The sequence below is a fragment of the Saccostrea cucullata genome, unplaced genomic scaffold, assembly GCF_032062105.1.
Source record: "Saccostrea cucullata isolate Sc308-1 unplaced genomic scaffold, CSIRO_AGI_Scuc_v1 ctg1143, whole genome shotgun sequence".
NCBI lineage: Eukaryota > Metazoa > Mollusca > Bivalvia > Ostreida > Ostreidae > Saccostrea > Saccostrea cuccullata.
Window position 1 is genome coordinate 55,068 of NW_026931334.1, and position 22,587 is coordinate 77,654.

The 22,587-nt window shown below is 32.2% G+C and overlaps 1 protein-coding gene across 1 annotated transcript; it reads right to left on the minus strand.

Annotated features, from left to right (window-relative positions):
* Positions 1-4,014: 4,014 nt before the first annotated feature.
* On the minus strand, positions 4,015-15,048 carry LOC134232251 (fatty acid-binding protein, adipocyte-like). Its single transcript, XM_062714208.1, has 4 exons — positions 14,852-15,048; positions 5,010-5,188; positions 4,616-4,726; positions 4,015-4,319 (listed from the first exon to the last, which is right to left on the minus strand). Exons 1-4 carry the CDS (start codon positions 14,928-14,930, stop codon positions 4,266-4,268), a joined length of 423 nt encoding a protein of 140 aa, XP_062570192.1. The 5' UTR covers positions 14,931-15,048; the 3' UTR covers positions 4,015-4,265.
* Positions 15,049-22,587: the final 7,539 nt, after the last annotated feature.

A 22,587-nucleotide genomic window follows, 5' to 3' on the forward strand; every position in this document is an offset into this window, starting at 1 on the left:
ATTACAATACAGCAAATGTATTATTTTGTTTTTTTAAATCAGAATTGTTTTCAAACATTTGATTAAAATTTGTACTGAAGTGCTAGAACTTGAAATACTGGAGTAAAGTGTCAGAGACAATCCTCTGCATTTAAAATCTTTTAATTTGAGAACAATTCATTCATGATTCTTCTCATATTGGGTTATGAGAGTGAAAATTTACAGGCGTACCTTCAAGGTTGTTGTTCCGCTGTTTTATGATATTTAATTACGAAAATTGGAAAGAATTTTGTTTCAGTTGGTGCAGATGCATGTTCATCGAAATTTAAGCAAATTCTGTATTATTCAACATGCTTGCTTCGCAGTACGTGAGCTATTACACGGATAAGAATTTTGCCTCTGGCATTTTGGGATGAAATTTATTTATTCTCTGACAATTGACTTGAAAGGTTCTTTAAAGTGGTATTTCATATCAAATAAAATAAATGACTAATTAAGAAAATGATTTAATGATTCTTGTGAGTTAAATGTTAATTTTTAAAGTGGTAGCTTTCATATCAAATAAAATAAATGACTAATAGAAAGAAAATGATTTAATGATTCTATTGTGACAATTAAATGTTAATTTTACTGTTAAAAACAAAAATGCACAATACGTATTGCCTACAAGAAAGGAATAGGTAGCAAAGAAATATTATTTATCTATATTTTTAAAGATAAAGAAGAAGGTATGGTTTTAGCTTCAATGTGCCCTAAAAATGTTATGTAATCAAAAAGTTTTGAAACTGGCTTGAATTTTAATTAAGTATATGACTGTGATAAACCAAAATAGAAAGAATTCATTAATGTCATTTAGCATTTTTCAGAAAAATCGAGTTAGCCAATTTCTATTTTCCTGTCCACACAACTTTAAAGTGCTGTGCAAAAAACAACAAAAAATCAATAGTCAAAATTCCTGTGGACAATATTTTCTGAAAGAAAATTCAAAAAAAAATACTGTAACTTTTGCCTACGGGAAAATGAAAGGTCACAATTAGCATTTAAAAACACATGGGAGAAAAATGATTTGTAAAATCTTTCTGCATGGCATTTCAATGATTCAAAAAGCATTAGATTTCATCTTTTATATTTTTTTAAAGATAAATTTCCTGACATTTTTGTTGACTTATGGCAAAAGTGAGGGAACTATCTTAAGATATATTCTATTAGCACTACGGAGCAATAAATATGACTTTTTTGCACTGTAAGTACGTCTAATACATAAATAAATTTTCCTTTAATTAATTCTTTTATCCATATCAATTATTGGAAGAAGGATATGGAGATAACGAACATTATTCAATATCAAAGTCCATAAAGCAATACAAAATAGGAGAAGAGCAAACACGTACCTCCGAAACATCAGAGGTCGGATCAGGTGCCTTGGAGGAGTGACCGGTCACATCCGCCGTGTACTCCTTGTCAGAATCGAGAAATAACGGAAAAAATCCGCCGTCAATTCAATGTATAAATAATGGATTAACAATTAGTATGAAAAATGTCAGTCAGCATTTGACTTAATGATAAATTGTATTTGCTGACAAGGTCGTTGTACCGACCATAGAACTTACGAAATAATGACTTTAAACGAGACTGCTGAAATTATTGGAACAAAAACAGTCTTTTTTTCATCTTGAATAGTCACATTAGAATTTGTGACAACAAAAATAGTTTCAAATTACTTCGCATAGTCAACCTTTCTGCACTCGAAAAATGTTATTTTTCTGGAGTTAAAATTCAAAAAGCAAGAAAATCATTTGAAAGTAATGACATTTTTCTGAATTTAAGCAGAATGTTGAAATTATCTTATATTTTCATAAAATGAAATAAAATTTGAGGGTCTGTGCTGTCAATATTTAGATATTACAAAAACATTAATTTTTAAAAGTTTAAATTGGGCTATAGGAATTTTCACGATATATTTATACATTTGCAAAATATGATGATAGAATTCATGAAAGTTAATTTGCTATATAATTTAGGATCAACATAGAAAATTTCATTGCACAAAATTACTCTGTGTGCAGGTTGCATATAAAAATAGAAATCCAAAAATACTTCAGAAGGAGGAAAACTGGTCTTTTCCTTCTTAAAAAACCTTCCGCCACAAAATATAGTTCCTCACTAAACGTTTTCAGTATGAAATTTAATCATTGGGTTTAAATTGAATATAGGTTAATTACTTTTAAAGAATCCAAATTCATTGTAAAAACTTAAATATTATTTATAATTTTTCAAAATAGAGGTCAAGATAAAAATCAGCTCAAACGCTGAGGAGCGTACCTCTTTAACACAACAAATGCATTTTTTTTAATATTTGTAGCTGTCTTTCATTTAATGTCCCGTTAATATTGATGAAGGTATACAAAATGCAATTATCTCAATGGAAGAAGAATGAAACACTACACCTCTGATAAATACGAGATTTGACCCAAATTTAATGACACGACTGCTACAAAATCTTCAATGAGCGAAAGTTAAAAAAAAAACAACTTAAAACCTCTATTTCCTTATCTTTTTACCTCTTTGACACTCATTTTGAATTATGAATAATCTTCTCAATCGTCAACTTCCCTTACTTATGCAGCAATATATATCTTCATCACTTGCACACAGGATTTATATATCTCAGCCGATTCGAAACGAGAGACCAGTTATTGGATGAAAAGTAATCAGACATTATTTGTTGAGCTAATGGCAATATAATACGATTTTCATAAGAAATACTAGTAAAGGAGAAAAAATATCACATGAAAATAAAATATACTCATTACATTTTGATTCATTCAATTAATTACAAGGGCACAGAAATGGATTTGCAATGAACGATAACTCGTGTTAGGTTAAAACGAAGTGATGTTGTTGCCAGAATTTATTATTATAATTAGAGAATTAAAGTCAAAAAAATATTTAATTTTAAAACAGAGAAAAACATTCATTTGTGAAATATTTGTCCCCACGTATCGCAGCTCACTTAGAAGGGTACCGGTAAGGTCAAGAACTTAAAATTAATGGTACCCCCCCCCCCCAAAGGTATTGTCACAAAAAACTCCTATGAAAAAAGAAAGTCTTAGCACCAAAGTGCTCTAATTCTAAGTCCAAATTTAAGGTTTTTCAAAAGTAAGTAAACATTTAAGGTCGAGGTAAAAATTAAAGGCGTAACAGGGAAGATCTTGTAGCAAGGAATAATATGTAAGATATAGAAGACCAAGCAAACCATTCAAAAATTATTGCAAAGGTTAAAGTTTGGTAGCCCAAATTTCAAGTTCAAGGTCAAAGAGTAAAAATTGTTGCTATCTATGGGATGACTTTCTTTGTCATAAAAGATACACCTATGAAATGAAATATATCAAGATAACGAACAGTGTTCAATCTCAAAAGTCCATAAAACAATACAAAATAAATGCGGAACAAACACGGACCCCCAAATGTGGGATCAGGTAACATGGATGAGTGAGCATCCCCTATCGACCGCTCACACCCGCCATGTGCACCCTGTCATGATAGGGAAAATAAGAAAAAAAATCCGTCATCGATTCTGTGTGTAAATAATGGCCTAAAAATTAGTATGAAAAATGTCAGTCATCATTTGACTCAATGATAAATTGTATTTGCTGACAAGGTCATTTAATTTGTGGTTTTTAAAAGTGTACATGTACTTCAAACTGTAATGTTAAGTAAAAATAGTTGTACCTAAAGGAACGTCCTTATGACTAGGGAAAACCCAAGTGAAGTATGAAAGCCTGAGCCCCAACCGTTCAAAAGTTATGGTCAGGGTTTAAGCTTTAAATTTTGCAAAACTGGCTCAAACTGCAAGGTCCAGAGATCAAATGAATGTGTTGACATCAACAGAAAGTATTGTCACAAGGAATAGACTTGTGATATCTGAAAGCCATAGCTCTAATCAATCAAGTGTTATTATTTAGCAGAAAGACAAATCTGAGAACATCGACTCATTTTCGCAAACTTTTATTTGTGTTGAATAAAACCACACTATTATAATGGTATTTTATACCCTTTATTTCAAAATGTTTACACACATAATGAATGCAATGTGCCTTAAGCAGACACTGAAACTGGACCGCCTCCTCGGCATCTTATATAAAGCAATGGACATTCAATGTACCACAAAACACAACATCTATTATGAATAGAATCGCTCGGAAAATTGTCCTATCACGACATGTGATATTTGTGCTTGGTCAGTTTTCACTTTCCGCTAGAGATGTAAACATATAGGTATATGGTCAAGCAACTTTGTTGTACTTAGATAACATCGACAAGCCATTACAAGTGGTTTGCTGAAACAAAAAAGATTAACTGTTGAATAAAAGCCTTGAAATAAAACTCTGATCATATTTCCATAATATACGACTTTTTTGGCCTAATTCAATACATGGAACCTCAAGTACCTACACATCATGCAATTCCTACCACCAGTATCATAAACATCCCATAAAATCACTTTATTTTTTTATTTCATGCATATCATCATCTTCGAATACATACCACCATTATCCTATCCTAAATCATCATCCCATAAAATCACTATTTTTTTATTTCACCATTTTGCAAAATACTTTCATCCTGTACATACCACCATCATGGTGTCGTTTTCTAACCAGCGCTGAATATTCATTTCTGCTCCATGTAAATTCTCATTTGTATGTTTCTCTATTAGTTTATCGCCTTCTAATTTGACAAGACTCTGTAAAGAAAAAAAATATTTTGAAATCATTTTTTACACGTGTTATTTATAATAATATTTGCTGGCACCCGGTTTTGCATTTTTTAAAATGTGAATAACAGATTTTGATAAAATGTGAATAACAGATGATGAAACACACCCATAAAATCAAATCATTTATATACATGTAAGATAAAGATTATTGTTGATAAAGGTTGCTGAAGATAATGTTGTAGATTTTTTCAATCAAGTAAATTTTTAAAAACAGATAATGAGATAATTTCTTATTATCGTTTATTTCTACCTTCATAGGAGAACCATCTAAGTCTGCAGAGTCGTAAGGTTCCCCTAACTTAAAGGTAAATTGTCTTCCAGCAGGTGCCCCTACCAGACCCACGTTGATGGTCACCGTGTCCCCATTCACAGCATACGATATAGTGGTCCTAGCATCATGGTACATCTGCTTCTTATCAGCTGGTAAACCTGTAAACATCAAACACTATTATAAAACAGCTAATTCTTTAAGGTGCACGTTGAAAAAAAATATTTATCAATGCTGTGATGTAATCTGATGTGCATGAGTGTATGCAACGATTGTGTGTGGTCTTTTAATTTTCTGATGCAGATTAAGTCACTTAACATTTGTTTCTACTATTGCATGTATTGCCTCTTCTGAGAGGTAATTCTCAATATGTTATGTTTTGTTTGAATTATGTAGTACTTGATCTGTGTTCGAGGTGCTTATAAATTTTCAGACATAACCAGGTAATATTGAGTACAATCTTCTCTTCAAAAATCCCTTTTTTCGGTAATTGTATAGAAGGGCCTGCATACTAGGCCTCTACAAAAGATTATTACGCTTACAAGTCTCAACGAGTTGTACAGAATTTTTAATGCACTTTTTGAGGGTTTTTTTGCACTCTGAAAAATCAAACGAAGAGGGGAAAGAAGTCAGTACAAAAGGAATATACAAACAAACTTAAAACAAAGAATGGTACCGAAAATTGGCAACAAAACAGTAAATGCCACATGCTAATTTCCATGTCAATTACGTGTCGGATCCTTTGGGGTGTTATCTCAATACTCCAAGTACTGTTGTTTGTGATTCATCATTTCTGACTTTTATGAATGAGTTGAAAAACGTGTGTCCTATTTGAAGTTTAATAAGACTGCACTATTGATAAAAGAAAAGACGATGGTTATGGAATTCTATTCCGTACTTAAATCATAATGAAAATAACATGCTGTAAGAAGAATTGAACGCAAAAAAAAAACCCCAAAATCTCTGAGTTCCAGGTTCACAAATTCTTATCCTACACTTAGCCAACAAAGTAGACTTATGTGTATGTGATTCTTTTTTAAACATTTTAATTTGAATCTTAAGAATTTTTATTTCTAACCATTGTTACATTGTTATATTTAAGTTATATTAAAATTTGTTAAGAAATAGGATTTTTTGTATGTCGTAACAGCTGTCAAATACAACTGAATTTTGTTTAAATTAATGGTGTTTTCAATTTTCCCAATTACAATAAATATGATAGATAAATTCTAGAATAACATTTGATTTCTACAGTGATCCTACACTAGTGACACCGCTAGTAATATTTCCAAGAAATCTTTATATCATCAATTGAAAATTGTAACACATTGCTATATTAAGATAAGTTAACCATCAAATGATAATGAAAGAAAAAATTGAAGACCACTAATAACAACAAAGACACAAACTGTGTTAGCAAAATACTTGTACATGCGTCGTAACTGTCGGTAGTCGAAACTGTTGTATTTATCATGTGACATCACAAGGTAAACAAAAGAAGTAATTAAGTAACCTGTTTAAACACTGCACATGTGATTTATTATAAAAGTCACGTGACGCAGGGTATTTTTATGGTGGCGCTCAAACATTTCTTCCGAACACATTTTATTTCCCAATGTTCTGGTTTAGCTATCTGAGTGAAATGTCTTAAATGTCTGTGTTCGAACTTTTATTTGCTCAGTGGTTTAAGGTTTTATTCGTTGTTCGGAATGATTGTAGATATATCAGGTTTTAGATCTATTATTATTGTATTAAGTATTAGAGAGACTTTTTCAGAGACAAAATGATTTGATACTTAGGGAACAATAACAACAATAATATGGTTATATCTATATGGATCATGATGTATTATCAGACAAAAATTGACACTCCCATAAGCCCAGAAACAGAAATGTGACAATGATTTTTATTCTGTACATCAATGAATATTTCCAAATATAACAAACCTGGGTGGAATGCTAAATATGCTGTTATTTTATTGGTGAAACAAAATACACTGTATGCAATTGTTCTTACTAGTATTTCATGCAACTGAGCTGAGTACTAGGAATTGATCATTCTGTTCCAGTGGGCTTCAAAAGATATAGTCCATTGTTTCTTTTTTTAGCGTTCGTTAAACTCTTCATCTATGTATTGTTGCAGGTCTTTCAGTGTATTGCAGATATACTTTTGCACAAAAATGCGACCTATTACACTGTACTTGTAATTCAAATATTAACATTTTAAATAACTGATCATGTAGTCAACATATTCAAAAGTCTTCATTAAAAAGACTCATTTATGACACGGAAAAAGTATTCTGAAAGATTGTCTTTCAAAGTTGAAAAATAAGCAAATTAAACTTTATGCCTAAAAGAAACATACTAATAAACCATTTACTGTTTGATTTTAATTTTAGATAAACTCTGGTATCTATTTTAATACATGGTCATTGTCAGATTAATTCAAATTGTCTCTGTAAGAAATTTTTTCCATGAAAGGTTGGTGATTGTCATTTTTACCTGAAGAATACTTGAATTAAAATTTGAAGAAAACGACCACTTACCATTCTCAAAATTCCACATAAACAAAATTTGAAGATCGAACACAGACAAGGGGAATCATCTTAAAAACAAAAACTGCATAAATGTGTATTTAATAGATGATAATAATTAATAATAAATAGGGTCGATTGACGATAGAACCTTCAAGTCAAGTTGTTCTCAGTTTTCCATCAATGTGTTCCTCCAGTAAACTACCAAGATACTAAAAATATGTGTCAGACTCTGTGGTGTATTATTTCAAGTTCAATGGGATAAATCAAATTACCAAAGGAATAAAACTTTGACATCTAAATTTCTGATACATGTATCTCTTAATGTCGAACCGAATGCAAAAGCAAGAGATTTCTCTTCATTCTTTGAATAAATTATACTTTATGTGGAAGCAAAAACATACATGTCAATAACAAGGCACTATTAGATCCTTGCAGAACACAAGCGAATTATTGGAGGATCTGGTCAACCAAAACCACAAAGATTTTGACTAAAAAACTCCGACATCTTTTAAAGGTCAACATCGGAGCATTTGTATGTAGAATCAACATTTTTTAACAAAAAAGGTTTGCAGATGACCAATGACAAATTTACAAGTTACACTTTTATTTCAGAGGCATTTTTCTATTGTGTAAAAAAAAAGTCCTTTCTTAAATACCTTGTAGGAAATTGTTGAAAAGTCGTAGGCAGTGGGATGCCATTGATTTAGCTTTAATAACTTTAATAACGTGGTACAATTATAGCATATTCATATCTAACTATTGAATTTCAAAAGATATAAAGGAGTAGCTCTGGGCAGGATGGGGAAAAACTAGTTTGATAGGGAAAATTGTTGAATAACACTTTTGCCTACAAAATTGTTTTTAAACTTTCATAATATATATATTTATATTTTTAAGAAGCCTTTTCCCTTAAGTCAGTACTACATATATATCTGTAGTATCACGCTTTTTATGGGGATAATTTTTTTCACATATTAATTAATTATTTAATGACCTGATGGAGATAAGTAACTCAAATTTATCTTCTTTATAGAGAGGGTATTTATAGGTTTTAAGCCTGTTGCCCAATCTATTCAGTTTATATTGAATAAATATTGTTTAAACCAAAAATTTATCTTCTTCCACTTAGTTTTTCTCCCTTTAAATTTATCAAACTTGTATACTAATTGACACAACTTTTTCAATTGTACACAAGTTCAGAAATAGTACATTTCTTAATTTTATCGTATTTTTCTCTAAAGGTTTTGAACGGTTTCATCTTGTATCCTGTATTGCCTAGGGATGAAATCTTAGAAAAAGCCATTACCCTCCCTACTCATACTTCCTTTCCTTCAGAAGACACATCTAAGTGAAACAGATATAAGCAATGATATCGTTCAGATTCTACATTTCAACGCCATTTCACAACTTCTATGGTCGATTACACGACTCTCAGCAAATACAATTCATCATTTAATAGAATTTTGACGTTTTTAATGCAAATTGTTAAGCCATGACGTTTTTCATACAAATTGTTGAGCCATTATTTTAAAATACTGAATTTTCTACTTATTTTTCTGTTACCCGATTATGACAAGGAGCACAAGGCGGGTGTAACCATTTGACCAGAGATGCTTACTCCTCCATGGTACCTGATTCCATCTCTCATGTTTTCAGATGTCTGTGCTCTGCTTCTGATTTTTATTGTTTCAGTGGATTTTTTGACATGATCACTGATCGATATCATTATATTAATACACTAGTGGTTTGGTGTGTAAATATTTGATAAAATATTTATGTGCCTTTGGTTGTGTTATTTATTTTGGTACGCTTTTTGTCACTGGTGATTATTGAATCTTTAATAGATAATGTTCTTTTGAATTATTGATGAGTATTTTATCATGTGCATGGTCGTTCTCGACTTATGTAACTATATATCATGACTGGAATGAATGAAATATAAATAAAGAAAGAAACATACTAAATGGTTACTACATGAAATTTATAAACACAAAAATGGGGACCTGATCTTTTATTTCTCATAAGTGCGGAAAAATAAAACATAAAGGTATACTTCTGATTAAGCCAATGCTTTTTTGATATTAAAAAACCCAATATTTGCAGTTGATGTCAGAGACGCATCAAAATTTTATCTGCGTGTATCTGTATCAATTGCGTTCATCTTGTTTGGATCCATTATGAAGATGACATTTCATAGCACTGCATGTAGAGACGTGACTCTTCCAATAGTTATAGATTAGGAAAACATTCCTTAGTTTTCTCTTTTGGAGATCGAACCATTTTTATCAAAGATTTCCCTGCTGTGATAAAAATTGTTTTTAGTCTCCTAGCTTCTATTGTCTTTGCATCATTTGTTGTGTATCAGGAGGGAGCAATATGCTTTTAATTTAATTGAGCGTCTGGTAGACTATTATTAAGTCTAAGCATGCATCTCAACTTCGATCACCTAGCCCATGTAATCTATGCTTCATCAAATTAAATTTACATCACGTCTGTGCTATTTTTATGCCAATAGTTTTCTGAGCGTGTATGCAGTATCTCCAATTCAAGAAATTCCTTTGTACAAAATAACTTAACTTTGTATGTTTTACTATACACAAATTCTTATTAATTAAATATATATTTAGAAAAGTTTTTCCTTGCAAAAGCCAAGCAAGACTATCGCTTGTACTTAAAGGTCATTTTTTTTCATCGCATTTCGTAAATACACGGAAATTTGTCCAAGCGTACTTAATATAAATGTAAAGCATATAGTGACAGTCAAGAAAATCCACGTAATTTTTCTACCCGCGGATTAAACAGAAATAGAGATTCCACTGAATTATGACCCCGCGGAAAAAAGTACGTCTACAGTATATAAAAATACCTGACCTTAATTTAACAAGAATAAGTCTGTAGGCAAGGAAATGGTTCTAAAACTTGAGAAAGCTACACTAAATGTCCTTATCTATTGATTTCCTGTCCTTTACTTTGCGTTGTTTGGGCTTAAAGTGAGTGTAACGTTGACAGACTGCCATCATAAAGTACAATGAAACAACTATAGAACTTCCGTTTTGTCCACTAGGGATAGGGTAAAAATCCCTAATGGTTACATACATCACATCCCACCTTCAATTGTTCTTTTGGGTTTTTTTTAAAGTAATAAACGTATATTTATACGGGATAACAAGAGTACCTTTACAATATATGTACGATACTAGTATATGTTTTTGTATGTAGTTTCCATGCATAATCGTTCAAACAGACATACCAAAATAAATTATTCATTATGAAAAGAAATAATTTTTATACTTTTTGCAAGATTAAAATGACAAAAAAAGGACAAAAAAATAAATGTATACAAGTTTTGCTGTTGGGAAACGAAGAAATATCTTAGTATTGTCTATAATTTAACTAATTTGCAAAAGAAGAACGTTGGAGCTGTAAATTGGCCAAACATAACCTTTTCTTTAGCTAACGGGATATTATTAACATGATTAAGGAAATGATTCCTTGTCCTCACTTTGAGTAAAAAATATGTAATCAGGAAGCCGAAAGTAGTCATTGACCTGAACGGAAGATCAGAACACGATGCGACTTGTCATCGTAGTAAAATTCCATAAGAAGGGAATGGCGATCGATCCCTGTGGTGCTGGTATGCAGGAATTCGGTTAATGTTAGTTTTTATGCACATTAGGTAACGTAATAGTCAAAAGTGATGGTAATCTACAGAGATAGTATTGCTAGGTCTCAGGCAATCACTCTGGCACGCTAGACAATACATTCATAACATGTTATTGAATGTTGTGAAGAAGTACATATTTGAAAATATATAATAACGATCAGTGATCGATTTTAGAATAAAATCTGCAAACAATACAAAGCTGTGTCCAATGCAAAAATACGGACCTTTCATAATTCCAGAGGTGGGATCAGGTGCATAGGAGGCGTTAGCATCCAGGTATTGATTGGTCATACCAACCGGGAGACCTGTGTATTGATCAGTACTACGAAACTTTCCATAATTATTTTTAAACAAAAAAAAACACAAAGAACAAATGGTCTGAAACACGTCAGCCAAAATACAACTGAACATTGACAAGTTTATTTCATAATAATGATCACAGAATGTACAAAGTAACGACTTAAATCGAGATTACTGAAATCTCTGTACTATCAACGTATATGTCAATAGCTTACCTCGGTTTAAAAATGATCGTAATATGGGCAGTTTGGAGGTATCAAAATAGATGGGAGACTTTAGTTACATATGCAGGTGATGGCGGAATATTACTACATAAATAAAGAAAACTCTCGATGAAAATTTAAAAAGCTGAAGGCATCTTGTTTATCATGCAAATTAGTTGTAAGTAAGTCCTTATTGTCCGTAGTCAGTAAAAAAAAATCCAAATACAGATGTGGCAGACCCTAGATCTGTGGTGTCTTTTATTTGAAGTTCACTGAGGATATACAGAATCTTTACATGAATGGAAGTAACAACATGTATTTTAATTGCTAATACATCGTAAATTTATCTGAGTGACGAGTTAAAGGACATAGCAAGTGTTCTCTTAGTCTCATACAGAACTTTTTTTTTTCAAAATGTATTCTGCTTCATAGGTATATACATAAGTTGGGAAATAAAGGAGTGAAAGATATGGAGATAACGAACAGTATTCAAGATCAAAGTCCATAAAACAATACAAAATAGGAGCAGAGCAAACACAGACCTCAAAAACATCAGAAGTACTAGCAAGTGCCATGGAGGATCCCCTGAGCATCCCCTGCCGACCGGGTTCACCCGCCGTGTGCTCCTTGTCATGATCGGGAAATAACGGAAAAAACCTGTCGTCAATTCAGTGTATAAATAATGGACTAACAATTAGTATGAAAAACGACAGTCAACATTTGACTCAATGATGAATTGTATTTGCTGACAAGGTCGTTGTATCGACCAAAGAATTTACGAAATGATGACTTTAAACGAGACTGCTGATATTCTTGTTTGTCAATAATTTACTTCGTTTTAGAAATTGTTCATACGCAGAGCATGCTCTTGTGTAACGAATAAACTGAAATATAAACGCCGTATGCAGGTGATGAAGGTATATTGCTGCATAAGTAAGAGAAGTTGGCGATAGAAAAGTTAAAGTCATCACGTTTATGATAGAGCTTGGTTGTTAGATTACCATTAACGTCTTTTTCAAGTAAAAGATCCTAGTATGAAACTGATGTGTCAGACTCTGAGATATCTTTTATCTCAAGCTCACTATATCGTATCGACATAGGAATGGAAATTACCAATGTTCATTGACAATACGTCGTCGGTATATCTAAAGGAGCATAATTTGTGCCTATGGTATTCAGACGGTTTGTTGAAAAATTTCTCCGAAGACTACGTAAATGAGGAAATCGGGATCCAGCATCCTCTTAATATCAACTTCAGAGTACTGTTATGTAAAATCAGAGTGGGTTTAAACATCGACAGTAACTTTGTTGATGACCAATCACAAAAAATCAGTTCCATTTTCATTGAAGAAGCACTTGTCTTTGATATCAAAAAAGCTCTATTGCAATAAATGTGACTCTCAAATATAACGTGTTTATGGAGCTCCACTGCATTCAAAGATCCACAGTAGACGAAATCATGGTTCCCTCTTGCCCTTAACGTTGTAAGGTACAGGCTAAATATACCGGTATTCTTTCAACCTTTATATAAAGCGAGCTTTTGAAGTATGAGGGGAATAAAAAGAACTATTAAAGTGACTTTATTCAAAACAGCTATTAAAACCCATAATGGTGATTTTTTTTTATGAAGCAGGTATGTTGAAGTGAGGGAAAATATTCCCTGTTACTGACTTTAATTTTTTAGAAAAGAGCAATTGTCATGTTAAAGTGTGAGAGGATATAGAAAAATCCATGAAGTTTACTTTATATCAAGCAGGCTTCTAAAGAGGTTAGAGGGGTACAAAGTCCCATAAAAGCAACTCTAAAGATATCGAAGTTACCCTGAATATTTTATAATAAAATTCAGTTTGGAGAGGACGCAAAATACAGTCTGTGATTGGATCCCTTTATGAACAATTCTTTTCCTTCGGGGCTCAGAAATAGTGTCCACTTGAATACACTATTTGCAGATATAGCGAGAAAAAAGTCCGTATCACTGTTGCTTTTCTGGAGGACCGAACGACTACAACACAAATAAAGTGTCGACCACTTTTATGATCATCATTCAAAAAGACCCATTTCTGTGTGTTTTGTGATTTCATTTTCATTAAAATAAATATATGACTGTGCTTGTTATGCAATACATAAACACAATAAAATTATTATTTCTAATAGCATTCATTTCATGAATTGTGGATTTTAAATCACGCTACGTTAAAAGACGTTTTCTATTTGTCACTGTAGTCTAACAATCCGTATTTGAAGACGTGTTAATTAAAGATACAACATTCAACACACCCTTTAAATTGTTTTCTTTCTTCCCAGCCAAAGTTAAGTTCGTTTAAAGTTTGAATCAAATTTCAGTATTATATGGATCATAAAATAAAAATTTAGAAAATTAAAGTTGGGCTTCAAAGAAATAAAAAAAAAAGTTAACTAAAACAAAATTGGATGATAATATTAATCCACGCTCTATTCATACAGCAAAACATCTGGAATCTGTCCATATTATACCTTGATAATCGAAAAAATGCATACTTTCAAGAAAAAAATGTAGTACATCGCCATTAAAAAAAAAATAAAATAAAAGTTGCATTGCCGAAAAAAGGGCAAAGAAGAAAAAAGGTCAAAATAGAATAAGGAAAAACAGTCATCAGTTGATGAAATCGGTGAGTTTATTATACATTAATATAAAATCTTATTTTCTGAATTATTCACCGTCTCTGTTTTGTTTTGATGTAATTACATGCAATGCTTTAGTTCTTTACCAAGAGATAGGCGTTGATGATATTTGTTGCTGATAGAAGATGACAGGTTACGTTATTCTTGCATACTACCAGCACAAGAATGCCAGGAAAATCTTTGATCCGGATTCCTCGCATAACGTCTGACGAAACTAGTGAGAGGATTACCAAAGTCTCTATAGAATTTTACGGGTATTGGAACCTCAAAGTCAAATCTCATTGTCAAAATTCAAAATCTGATTTTTCTAAATTTCTGATCCATGTCTTAACATCACGGCACATTACTTTGCAATCTTAAAAATTTTAAGTTAAGAAATCGAGAGCATGTAATAATAACTAGAGTTTTCAAAATTGCCTAATATGACTTTCTGACAATTAAAAATACAATATATACCTACCTAAAGCATCAGCCATTTCCTCGAATCCCTCCTTGGTCACTTCTTGCCATGAACCCACAAACTGCTGTAATCCAGCCATGATTTATTAAATGAATTGTCTATTGAATTTCAGATGATGATTTTTTTACAGTAAAAGTCTACAATTTATAGACATTCAGTTGAAGCTCATTGGCGGCTTCCTAGCCAGGAGACGGTTCCGTTGTAGTATATATAGGTACCGCTCGCGGTCAGCAGGTGCGCTGGCTGCTGATTCTGTTCTGTCAACTTCTCCAATTCAGTAGGTTAATCGATTGCGTCAAATGACCCATCAGCAACGGTGATACAAAGACCAAAAACTTAATGCATCCAAATTCAGAATCCATTACAAATCTTTAATTGTGCGAATAAAATTGCGTGTCTCTATAATATTCGAAATCAAATAAATTGATTTAACCCTGGAAAATGTGCATTTAGTTTTACAACTGTTTCAGTGGCTGATTTATTTAGACTTCGGGCCAGAGATAGGGGGATACGGCTTTGTTTTCGCCTCCACATCTGCACAGATTTCATCCAGACTGGATTTTTAAATGTAGATAACAAGAAATTACCACCCGAACATTTCATTTTTCACCTATGATAAAGTAAATCATCATGTTATATGCCAGGCAATACCGATTCTCTGCTTTGATGTAATCAAGGTTTAAATTGCTTCAAACTAAACGCAGCCATTTCTTCTAATCCTGTACAAGATTTTCTTTTCAAAATAACAAAATCTGGGGGCTATTTCGGGGCAGATGCCCCAATTAAATATTTTGTTTCTTTAGAAAGATCTTGACTAACCATATTTCACAGTAATTAATCAGAATTAAGTGCATCTTTTTTATTTCAGTAAGTATATGCAGGGCAAGTCGGTGAACAGACTGTATAGAATATAAATTATGAAAATATTCTACTGAAAAAGATAATTTTGATGAAGCACATATACACATATCTGTTTAGAATGCGAACCAAGGTAAAACATCTCTACAATAGATTTTGTTTGATGAAAAAACATGACAGGCTGTGGAATTTTCAAGCTTTGTGTCAGAGTCAATAACGAGAGGTATAAAACTCACGTGGCGATTTTATGTAATTCATTTTGAACGATTATCAGTTAATTGGCACAGGATTACATTCCAGAGGCGCGCTATATAAGTTCACTTAGTATATACAGGTGTATTGTTGAAAATCTACTCACTGGATTTGGACGGGGATGGCTGGGTGTGTTCTAGTGGAAATTCTGGTGTACCTACTCAGAACGTGTCACGAAGCTTGATATTCACAATGACACACCGGTACAACATGCCGTTGTTTATCCTTTCTCTTCTATTTTTGTCTGGCATTGAGACCTAAAATATTTTGAACATTACATTGTATTTTCAAAATGATTTTTTATGAAAACTTGAATATAAATAAATAAATTTTGGAAACTTAATTATACGAGTACTTGCCAACTCTTTACAATGAACTGGATTTAGGTCTTATGATTACTACTGACAAGAAATATAATAAAATGATTATGATAATTAAAAATGGTACATTTTACATATAGCACAAAATACTTCCTACTAAGATAACATGGAGTCAACGGCATACGTAGGAGTGTAATAAATTAAAATTCTTAACTTGAAAGATTGTAAAAATACGAGTACGGAAATACGCTCTATTATATTGACCCATTGAGCTTTTTCTCATTTCATTAATGGTAGAGAGTGGGTGTTGATAGTCTCCAGCACTCACATTTAATACATTTAATTGAAGACAACGGTACGGTTTCAGAAACCAAAGTACAGTGATGAATAGCCAGTTAACTGTCTCTCTTCAATTTAAAGAACCAAATATAGCGCCGACAGCCTATCAGCTCTGATAGTGAACTACTGGTGCAAAATAAACCATGGTAGGTCCCGACTTCTTATCGATTTCAAATCATTTAGGGAATAATACAACACATTAAGCACGTAACGTTACTTCTTGTTTCTTACAACCTTTGTTTAAATTTGCAGCCGCGGTGCATGCACGTCTGAATCATTGCCGAAGATGTAATTAATTGCAACATTGTAATTTGTCTACAAGTAATTTCATGATAGTGCTATAGAAATTCCTATAGCTATTACCCACAGAGAAGAAATTTTCAAGGAGCAGATTGAAGTAATTTCTTGTTAATGTTTTTTTAAAATAAAGAATGTTCTCTCATGTGGTTTCTCTCGTTTTAGTTTCATTAACTTTAACCTAACATTTAGACTTTTACAATAGATCATGATATTATACATAACTACTTATACCTGTGGAAAAACAGATACAACATGGCTATGTAAATCCGAAACATATGTTTCTACAGTTTTTTTCTGAAGAGGACAAGGATCAAAGAATAAATATTAGATTCCTAGAATTAACTCTTTTTTTTATATATCTACTGTTAAAATTTATGAATATAATGGTAATTTTGAAGTAATTACACTTGTACATGTAAAAGTGTGTTCCCCATACCTCTTCAGAATGAAATTTCCTTTGCGGCGAAATATCAACTTATGTTTCCATTCTTTTATAACTAATATTATTAACAAACCAAGAAATAAGAAAAAATAAAGTGTCGTGTGGAAAACCTCATTCTATAACGATATTTACAATGAAATATATGAAGGAAACGAACACTTTATTCATGCATGCTCAAAAGTCCATTAAACAATACAAAATAGGAGCAGAGCAAATTTGGACCTCTAAAACATCAGAGGCAGGATCAGGCGCCATATAGATGTGAGCATCCCCTACCGACCAGTAACATCCGCCGTATGCTCCCTGTTATGCTCGAGAAATTACGGAAAAATAGTCATTATCGTCATTATTTAGCAGAAAAAAATTTGATCCCATCCTCAGCAATACCCTTGCCGCACTATTTGACATTGACATGGCTTTAGGAACTAATGGTTTTTATTGCAATGGATAAAAACATCCAAATAATTTAATATACTTAATATATATAAACCGTTCCTCTTGTACCGCACGAAAAAAAAACCGTGTAGTTGTGACTAGCATGATTTCAATACAGTCATGTATACACATATCACATGTATGATGGGCATTATGTCTCTCAGTAGAATCGATTAACAGGAACATGCTCTACGCATACACGAAAAATTTATAAAAAGACGCAGGCTCATGACAAATAAGTTGATGAAACAAGATAATCAGTCTCGTTTAAAGTCACCATTTTGTAAGTTCTATGGTCGATACAATGAACTTTTTAGCAAGTACAATCTATCATAAAATGCTGACTGACGTTTTACTAAGTCGATCTACTGAGGTCATACTTTACAAACTGAATGTGTACATTGTACACGACTTTCAATGTGACTAGAATAATGTAAGTTTAACTTCGATTTCACCGTTTAGTTTTTCCATATATTCAGATATTCACAAGTATATATATCACCATGTACGATTGCAATTATATTAAATATATTAGAAAAAGGAGAAATGAATATTATGGTACTATGGGTAAAACTTTACTCAGGCATGCTTCACTTCTCAGAGTGAAATAAAGATTATAGCATTTCATGCTGGCGATGTAAAACCTGTACATACAGATCGTCTGGTTCAATCAGCCATCAATTACTTACACTGGGAAAAAAAGATAAGATATTGAAGGTTTATTTCTTTTTTAATTTTTAGTTGAGGGATGCTTAGTCGAAAATGAAAAGTGTTTCAATAAAAAAGTAAGTTGAGACTGACGTTGAATATCGTATTATAAAAGTAACTGATGCGAGGTCATGAAGAAAGTAAGAATATACAATGGCACACACGATTGAAGAACCTTGTTCAAATTATAAAAAAGTTGTAAAATGTCAGAAAAGTGTTTTCTGGGGAGTAGGGCATAGATTTTTTGTTGAGATAAATATTGGAACTCCTCTTATTGTAAGTGCAGACCTGTCTCCTCCCATCTATCGATTGGAGTGTCTGAGTATTACATAATTCTCTTCCCATGTCTTCCTCTTACAACGTCGGATTGCTAGCCAATATTTGCACAATGATTAAGTGTCTTGAACAATCCCGATTCCTGCCATTCATGTGTGGCATCAACAAGAGGCCCACGGGCCTCAATGTTAGCCTGAATCAACAAAACCATGCTGTTTTTCTTCAGATGATTTAAAAAATTTCACTAACCCTTACTTTCGCATAAAGAAAGAAGCATATGGAGATAACGAACAGTATTCAAGATCAAAAGTCCATAAAACAATACAAAATAGAAGCAGAGCAAACACGGACCTCCAAAACATCAGAGGTGGGATCAGGTGCCATGGAGGAGTGAGCATCCTCTGCCGACCGGTCACACCCGCTGTGTGCTCCTTGTCATAATCGGGAAATAACGAAAAAATCCGTCGTCAATTCAGTATATAAATAATGGACTAACAATTTGTATGAAAAACGTCAGTCAGTATTTGACTCAATGATAAATTGTATTTGCTGACAAGGTCATTGTATCGACCATAAAACTTAAGAAATGATGGCTTGAAACGAGACTGCTGATATTCTCCAAACCCAATATTATAGTCCCTCTCTAGCCCAGTGGAGTCACGATATAATCGAACTTGAATCCACTCATCCAGAAGATGAATTATTACCAATATTATCGTCATTATGTCCTTACATAATTGCTATTTTGAAGATGTCTTTTCCATTTATACATTTTTATGTAAAATTTGATCTTTATTTTAGCCCTACCATAACCCCAGTGACATTTATTGAATATTAAAGTTTATTTGTATCGGTCCACATAATTTTGGAATGTTTGCATGTAAATGGAATTTAGTCTTGCCCTGCTATTTCTCAACAGAAATTTCATGTATATATATGTGATATATCGATCCCCTAATTTGTCCACATCCTACTCAAGGAATGTTTCAACAAAAGTCATCTGATTTTTCCGTTATTTTTTAATCATGACAGGGAAACAAGGAGGGTGTAACCGGTCGGTGTTCACTCCTCCATGGCACCTGATCCCATCTCTGATAATTTAGAGGTCCGTGTTAGCTCTGCTCCTGATGGTATTGTTTAATGGACATCTGAGCATGAATACTGTTCTTTATCTCCAACTATTTCTAGCACAATGTTTTTTCTTTATATAAAATTATATTCTATTCACAAATAATAAATGTAATTGGGCAGCTTGCAGAGCAGAAAGTTCATGCATTTTTGAAACTCGAAATCCTTTTTCGTTGAGGAGAGGTAGAGTTGGGCTGGTGGGAATAGGTTCAAATTTTTTCACAAACATTTTTTATTGAAGCATAACTTATTTTTTAGGAAGCATTGAATCATATTGCTACAAATAATTTCAAAGATTTTCAATGAAAATTTTCCACAGTGAAAAAAGTAGGGGTCCAATATGAATACAAGTTTTTTTTTTTGTTTTTTTTTAAATATGAATAACTTTTGAAATATAAATCACAAACTATTGCATATAAATTCAAGCTTATAAAATGAATTTGCATCAAATTATTATATGTTAGTCATGCGATTCAGAATATGGATTACTAGTTTTCAAACATGAATTACAAATTTTTTCATAAAAATAATAATTTTTTTTTCAAATACTTATACTACATGTATAGCACACCACGAGATTTGTATAAGGTACCTGTACAATGTTTTAACACAGCTAGAAATTCAGTTTCTGTGTTATTCATAGTCTTTAAAAAATTGAAAATGTTTTAAAAATATATAATATATTTCTCAAAGAATACCGGTAATTCTTTATAGTTTCTTAAAAACTTGTGTACGTACGACACATGATTAAAAATTTGCTTTTGATTTGTGTCCTGGAAAAAAGGATGTTTTTACAGTGTCAAAGGTGAAGAAAACGAACAGTGATCCATCTAAAAAAAAATCTGTAAAACAATAAAAGTATGTGAAGAGCTAGGCATAAAACTACTTCTATTTTCAATCGTCGTTTTCCTTGACTTATGAAACATAAAGATAGATTTAATTTTTCGTATTCAAATTCAGTACTAAAACATAGTCCTAACAATTGGTATTTTTTAAACAAATCAGCCAAAATTTTACACATTGATATGTTATATATGCTAACAAGGTAATTAAAGCCACGATAGAATTTACGAAACGTTTACTTTATACAGGTTGTTGTTGAAACCCCTGTAACATCAACTTATCAGTGAGTAGCCTGCCTCGTCTTAAAAATTATCAATTAGCAAATAAGTAGGGTGACATAAATTAACTCATTGTCATATACTTTAGTTGTTAGTTGACCTTTGCAGTCAATATAGTCAGTTGCTTCTAAATATAAAACAGATGCGGCACACTCTGTATTATCTCTTACTTCAACTTCACTAAACACACTACCACCTGTCGACATTTCTCTTTCTTGCATAGCATTTAATTATATATTATCATTTATAAAGATTATTTTTTTCATTTTGTAATTTACGACAAATACGCTAAAAGTTTATGACTAGTATATCGCTTGCCTCCATAAAATTCAACCAAGGATTCTTATTAAACGTAGCTTAATTTACAAACTTCACGAAAAGCATAACTGTTCAGAGAACAAGTTTACGATGGATATTTTTATCCTAATTTTTCTTTAGTCCTTTGTGGCCATTATCTCCATTTGTAAAAAGAAGTCCATTGCTTTGCCAATATTGTGATTCAATGACGTCATCATTCGATTTTAAATCAGAAAGCCATGTATGTTTAGCGATGGAAATGACTATACAAACAGTCTGAATCAATAAAACTAAAAACCCAAGAGGACTTGAACTTCTGCAGTGTTTATCTGGCTGCACTTTTGCTTCAGCAGGTTTATCTAAATTCCTCTTTGACTGATAATAAATTCATGTAAAACTTTTAAAAATTCTTTCCATCCATGTTATCGACACTTCGATATATCAAGCCGGAGCTGATATTGAAGACAGGATCCGTAGGGCTGATATTGAAGAGAGCATTTTAAAACCTTTATCACTTCCCAGTGCCACTGATTGCATCATTTCATTAATTTTCCCCGCCGCTGGCAGTCTGAACAGTCTAATAACAAGGCATTTTTGAATATTTAACAATTTTTTTTCCAAGGACAAAGAACGAATCTTGTTTACTTGGATATCAAGATTCTTATTTCACTGTTAAGGTTAAGCGTTCTGTTTTTATCGTCTGATTGCATTCTGTTTATCTTATTCTACAAAATAAACAAAAATTTCGAATTTCCTCTATTAAGGACAATAAATTATATCAATGAGCAAACAATTTTAATCAATATCGCTTCTTCTGTAAATACAAGAGATCGTCGCTTTTCTCTAATTAGTTACAGTTAAAAGTTCGTTTTTGGTAAAACGTCTATATTTCATGTCATTTGTTTGCCTTTCCCTTCCACATTATAATGATCAGGCCCAGGGCAATAAATCGCAGATGAGCTGAAGCCAGATGAAATTCCTCCATAATAATGTGTCAAGGTCTAAATATTGAAAATGAAAATAAAAATTTAGGATATGCATGACATAAGCTGATACCGTCTGATATATCTATTTCATATTCGGAGATTTTACTAGAAAAAGACGTTAGTACAATTCTCAGTTACTTCTTGGACTTTAAGAAGGGCGTGGTATTCTCAGTGCTACGTAATCAGCGTCTGTCAAATGGCGAATAGATTCTCACTGGTTAGAAAGAAATTAATAACATCAGGAACTTTAAATCGTTGTTGAAAACGATCAGAC